General features: G+C 31.8%; 1 protein-coding gene across 1 annotated transcript in view; it reads left to right on the top strand.

Moving 5' to 3' along the window:
• Nucleotides 1-1620: 1620 nt before the first annotated feature.
• LOC107564313 (epidermal growth factor-like protein 6) overlaps nucleotides 1621-6814 on the top strand; it is a 17643-nt gene continuing 12449 nt past the window's right edge. Inside the window, exons 1-2 of the mRNA XM_016249352.1 lie at nucleotides 1621-1758; nucleotides 5720-5826. Of these exons, the coding sequence (XP_016104838.1) occupies nucleotides 1688-1758; nucleotides 5720-5826 (178 nt within the window). The 5' untranslated portion in view covers nucleotides 1621-1687. The remainder of the gene's footprint in view (nucleotides 1759-5719; nucleotides 5827-6814) is intronic.

Here is a 6814-nt window from a genome sequence, read left to right as displayed (position 1 = left end):
GGAAGTATGTAGCACAGAACACACGCCTGTCATTTGTTGGCTGTGTTTGTGTACTTGTGTAAGTGTTTGTGGCCTTATTGAGCTGCTCCTCGGGGTCAGAGCTCTGTCAGGCTTGACCAGATGTTCGTCTTCTTCACACGGAGACGCAGGGCTGTAGAAGCATACAGTTGTTGTAATGATGGATATTGTCTTTTCTTGAATGACCTGGCAGGCTTGAGAGTTAATAATCGTGTGAAGCACTTCAAAGTGCGTTCCAGCTGCACACGACAAGCCCAAACACAGTTCAGCTCCGCTATAGAGAGAGAAATTCACAACCACACGCCAGAGCAGATACTGACGAGCCTGTCAGCTTCAACAAATCATCACATTCATCAAGATCATGAAGAAGTTACATATTTACTTCAGTTCAGTTCGAAAATATGTGTTTGAATTAATCTATATTAAATATATACATTCTATTAAAAATGAAAGCTAATATATTGTATTAAATTAAATATTTATTAAATATACTATATATTTAATAGTTTTATGCAGTTTTAGCTTTGTTTGTGTACTATGTTTGCATGTACAAATCAGGTTTATTATGTTCTCTAATACTAAAACGATGTTACTTGGAGAAAAAAAAACATTTCTAATTTTTGTTTACTTGAAATACTAAAATAACTAAAACTAAATAAACTATAAAAATAATTAAAAACTATATAGACATATTTAAAACTAACTCAAATTAAAGTAAAAACAGAAAATATAAAAAAAATTAAAATGTATAAATCTATATAGACATCTTTAATAAAAAATGACAAAAACACACGACAAAATTACTGAAACTTTAAAATTAAAGTGAAAACTGGAAATAAAAAACTAAAAAATTAATAAAAACTATATAGACATATTTAAAAAAATCTATATATGTTACAAATGACAAAAGCACAACAAAATTACTAAAACGGTAACTAAAATTACAGTGAAAACAGCAAATCTAAAACAATGTTTTAAAAATTTTACTAAAACTAACAAATAAAAAGTAATAAACACTATAAAGACATATTGTAAAAAAATACAATCTCATAAAAATGACAAAAGCACAACAAAATTACTAAAACTAAATAACTACAACTAATAAATAAAACAAAAAATTAAGGTGAAAACAGAATATATATATATATATTTTTTTTTTTTAAATAAAAGCTATAATAGTGTGTCAGTGATACTAAAATAATACTGGTACTTCAAATATGTCCATTTTTCAAAAGGCACAATTAGCCAAAATTAATAATTTTGTCATAAAATTGTGTTGCAAGACAAGGCTCTATATTGTGACTGTGTAAACTTTCTTTAAATTGCAATTGAGTGAATTCAGCTTCCTGTATGTTGTGGCCAATTCAATTCAAATTCACATTCATGAATAAAGAGAGTGTATTCTTTCACTCCGACTTTCTCTTAAACCAGGTTTTCTTTCTCCCGAAGCATGAAGTGAGTCGTTTGACGTGACTGCATCAATCTAGACGTCACAGATTGAGTTTCAGAGAGAAGACGTCTGAAACACCCCCACAAAAGACTTCCAGCCCTTCTGTCACTCAACGCAATGACTTCTGGAGTTTCAGCGAGACGAGAGAGAGAGACGCTGCAGACTTCATCCTGCAGTCACACTGGGACAGTGCAGAAATAAAGAGGCTTGCTTTAAAACATGAAACATTTGACGTGGATCAGCGCTCTGTCATTTCTGCTTTATTTCTCCTCAGGATCGGCAGACTACAGGTAAGTGACCTTCTCCTGCTTAAAATCAAACAGCCTCTGTTGTGCAGAAAACTTCAGCATGTTAATGCTCATATTGAAGACATTGTTGAGATTTCTTCTGCATCTCTAGAGGAGAGACACGTGTGAGATTATCGAGGTCTTTTCTCAAGAGAAACATCTGAGAAGTAGGATTTTCTTCTTTTAATCTCACTGATTTCTCTGAGAAACGATTGGGATCTTATTTTAGGATGCTTTTTTATGGAGCAGATCAATTCATAAGTTAAGAGGCAACAGTAACTAATGTGCAAAAACATTTGGGACCAATGCAACTTTTTTTGATTAAAGGTCAATATTTAATTTTCAATGCTTTTGTAACCATATTAAATGCATAAACTGCAAACAAAAAATAAACAATATTCATATTGTCATGTTTTCCGAAAGAAAAAAAAAAAGTGAGTTTATGCTTAAAAGAAGAAGAAGCAAATAAACTTAATTAAAATGAAAAACATTATTATTTTTCTTAGCTCATTTTTCAGAAAACAAGACTTAATATCTGAAGTCTTTTTGCTTCTCGAGTATCTTGATGAATGAATATTTAGATTTGTTTTAAATGGAAGACAAGACAAAAATACACTTTACAATAAGGTTTTGTTTGTTAACAGTCATGAACTATATTAGTTAACATGATTTAACAATCACAAATACTTATTAAGCATTTATTAATCTTAGTTAATGTTTACTAATGCATTATTACACTGTAAAAATGACCGTGAATTTAACGGTAAAAGACTGTAAAAATGCCACAGTAAAAACCTGTTAAATGGTTAACGGTAAATTCCCCCTACTATATACGGTGAAAAACTGTATTGGACATTACATGTAATTTTACGGTAGTATACCGTTTTTGGAAGTGAAAAAGACCGTATAATTTACAGTGAATAACCGTAAATTGACATTCCCAGAATTCCCTGCGTTACATTTCAAATGTGATGTTTTTTGTTGAAATAACTGTTTCTTCTTAGTTTTTCTTATCAGTTTTGTATATTAGGGTTGTGTGTTACACCTAATGTTGTTAAATGAATGTTTATTGCGTTATTTCAGTTTCACATGTGTTACCGTGATGCTGTTTAGTGTTTAGTGTTTGTGTGCTCCTTCTATATATGTTAGTATTTAAAAGCTGCTTCTGATGGGCTTTCATCATCACCTCCTGCGGTTATCAGTGTATTACAAAGGTACAAAACAGATTTCAGTCCTTCAGTAGGTTGGTATATTAACATTATATCAGTTAATGAAATTACGGTATCTAACTGTAAATTTAAGTTAAAACCGTAAAACCTAAAATGCTGCTACCGTATTTTTTACGGTAAAATTCCGGCAACCACAGATGTAACCGTAAATTTTATGGAATTATTTTACAGTGTACAATCAAAAGTAGTACCATTTAATATAATGTATTTGAGCTGACATGAACAAATAATGAATAGTTGCATATTTGTTAACGTTAACGAAGATTGATAAATACAAATGTATTGCTTATTGTTAGTTAATGTTAGTTAATGCATTAACTAATGTTAACTAAAGGGGCCTTATTGTAAAGTGTTACCAGAATAAGAAAATCTCTCTCTCTCTTTTTTCCAGTGCATTTATTTTGATTGATTGACTCAATGAATTTCAGTAAACCTGAATATATTCTCCTCCTGTTAACTATGAAATCAAATCACTATTAAATGCAAAAGTAGCTGTAAATGATACACAAGCTTGATATTTGAAATATTTCTGCAGTATTCATGTAAATGGCTGTTGTGTTGGTTTGGGAAGCTGTCGGTGCTGATCTGCCAATGATGAGCTGCTAATTTTGGCCGTAATGAGCCACCTGTTCACACGACTGGCTCCCATTTGCTGCTGTACAGAGTTTATTTCCGTCGGTTCACTGATTCACTCCGTCCCGCTGGAGCCTGGTCCAAATTTAGAGACCAACATGAGAAGCATGCAGAATTACAAACATCTGGAACCAGAGAGAGCATGTTGATCACTTGATGAAAGCAGTTTTGTCTGTTTTCTGTTGAACAAGTACTGGGGCAGGTAATATATCATATATTGCTCAAGGTTTTAGTTGACGTTCTGTTGCTAGGCAGATTAATTAGGGGGAGGGGCTTGCTCATTCTAGGGAGCATCTGATTGGACGAAAATTTGTGTAGTGCAGGATGAGTCATCAAATATTATTTATTTTTTCAAACTGTAAAATTTAAATTTGTATATTTGCTCAAAGTTATTATTAGTAGTAGTAGTAGAGGTCGACCAATATTGTTGTTGTTTTTTTAGATGGCTGATACAGATCTTAGAGTGGAGAATGGCCGATATAAAGCCGATATTTATAGTATCACACTATTTAATTTAAAAGTAGTACATAAAAACATGCATAACAATTGCTGAAATTAATTTATATGTATATATATTACATAATATTCATCACATTTATTTCTATAGCGCTTTATACAAAGTGTTTCAAAGCAGCTTCACATTAGTAAACAGGAGATTGACAGTGATAATGGTGTAAAACTAATTCAATTTCAGCTGCAACGTAGCTCTATAGAAGACAATATTGTCATTATTCAGATCAATTCAATGTTGATTCAATTCAGTTCAATAACAGTGTCGATGCTGCAAAATGCTTTATCAGTTATGAAACGATTTCGATTTTAGAAGACAATAGTGTCATTATTCAGTTCAAGTTTTGTTCTCATCTGACAGTGATAAAGCAGTTGAATCGATAAAATTACTGAATATTAATTGTAGCTTTGTAGTACAATTTTTGTAGGCCTGTAGTTGAGTCTGATAATGTGGGTTTTTTTGCAACAGTACATTGTGGGTTTGTGCAGCCGCTAGACAACGTTGAGAAATGTTTAACTTTATGCAAATGAGCAGTCGAGCGTTGACAAAATTAAGTTATATGCTACACTCTTAAAAATAAAGGTGCTTCAAAAGTTTCTTCAAGCGATGCCATAGAAGAACCATTTTTGGTTCCACAAAGAACCATTCAGTTAAAGAACCATCTCTTTCTTACCTTTTTATAATCTGAAGAACCTTCTTTCGCCACAAAGAAGCTTTAGTGAAACAGAAAGGTTCTTCAGATGTTAAAGCTTCTTTATGCAACCATTCAGACAAAAAGGTTCTTCTATGGCATCGTGAAGCACCTTTATTTTTAAGAGTGTATAGTATATTTTATTATTTATTTAATTTAAATGTTAATTGAATTATTATGTTAGCTATTTATTTAATTATTTAAAAATTGAGAATGTTCCTGTTAAGTGTCAAGAAAATGCATATAACCAAAGCCTATATTTAGAAAATTGTGAAAAGTAGTCAAAGAAGTAAAAGCTCATTTGATACGGCAAAATCCCAAAGCCAACCCCTCTTACATGTGTATGAAAGGTCTATGAAAGCCTGTTTAAGTGCTAACTATTGCTCAACACACACCTCTGCTTGAAAGAAGCTCCTGATCCATCTGCTGATGTGTGATTGCCATGAATAGCACACGGTTTAATTATAGCGGAAATGTTAGGGGTTCCTGTAAGAGGCATCTGTTAAACACTTAAAGAGCCATAAACGCAGAGGTTCCTACATCATGTCTGTTCAAATCCCCGCTGGATCTTCATGTGTGTTTCTCCATTTCTGCTGCTTTTACGGCTGCAATTAGTCCAGGAGGGTCACAGGTCACCAAAGTGAGGCGCTTACCTTTAAATCACAGCCTAATACTGTACGTCCAGAGATACACTAGTCACGGCAGTCTGTATACTGAAAAATCTGGTGTAGAAACTCAGAATTTGGTAAATTTCACAATTTTGGTATTACGTTTTCATATGAAAAACAAAACATCATTTTGCTTCCATGTTGTGATTTTTGGATCGTATCTGAATGCATTTTCTTAGAAATCTTCCCATCTTAGTGTAAAGCTGACATGTTTCTGGTGTTTTCCTTGAAGACAAAGGCGTCAGATCCCAGCGAGGAGTTTGGCGGGTGTTTGCCGTTACGGCAGCAGGCTGGAGTGCTGCTACGGATGGAAGAAAAACAGCAAAGGCCACTGTGAAGGTAGATGAGGAGAATTAAACAATTCTACAAAGGCGTTTTAGTGCCACGTAAAAAAAAAGTCACAATATTTTGATGATAAAGTCAAAGTTACAACAATAAAGTCATAGCATCATGAAAATAAAGTCTTATTTGAGATTAAACTTGTCATATTTTGAGAATAAAGTACAAATTACAATAATAAAGTCTTATATGAATATTCATAGAATTAAATCCAAATTTCAAAATAAAGTAGTAGCATTGAGATTAAAGTTGTCATATTTTGATAATAAAGTAACAATTACATCAATAGTCATAGCATTATGATAATAAAGTCTTGTGCAAGATCAAACTTTAATATTTTGAGAATAAAGTCTTATACGAGTTTAAAGCCGTGATGTTTTGAGAATAAAGTCAAAATTATGAGAATAAAGTTTTATACAAGATTAAACTTTAATATTTTGAGAATAAAGCCAAAATTACGAGAATAAAGTCTGAACATTGTGAGATTAGAGTCGTAATATTTTAATAATAAAATAGAAATTACAAAAATAAAGTCGTAGTAATATAAGAATAAAGGCTTATATGAGATTAAACTTTTAATGTTTTCATAATAAAGCCAAAATTACGAAAATAAAGTTGTAGCATTGTGAAATTAAAGTCGTAATATTTTGATGATATAATAAAAATTACAAGAATAAAGTCTTATATGATATTTAAATCGCAATAGTGAGAATGAAGTACAAATTATGAGAATAAAGTCGTAGTACTGTGAAATTAAAGTCATAATATTTTGATGATGATAATAAAATTACCGGAACAAAGTTTTAGCAATAATAGAATAAAGTCATAGCAAAATGAGATTAAGTCGTAATACTTTGAGAACAAAGTTGTGGATGTGAGAATGAGTTTTGATGATAAAGTTATGTATATATATATTTTTTTAGTAACAAGGATTCAAGTGTACGATGTTAATGTAGTGCCATGTAAAAATAATCACATTTTTGAGACT

Source organism: Sinocyclocheilus grahami, unplaced genomic scaffold (genome assembly GCF_001515645.1).
Source record: "Sinocyclocheilus grahami isolate Dianchi unplaced genomic scaffold, SAMN03320097.WGS_v1.1 scaffold923.1, whole genome shotgun sequence".
In the NCBI taxonomy this organism is placed as follows: domain Eukaryota; kingdom Metazoa; phylum Chordata; class Actinopteri; order Cypriniformes; family Cyprinidae; genus Sinocyclocheilus; species Sinocyclocheilus grahami.
The sequence above is the reverse complement of the archived record's forward strand: the minus strand, read 5'-3'. Positions and strand labels throughout refer to the sequence as shown.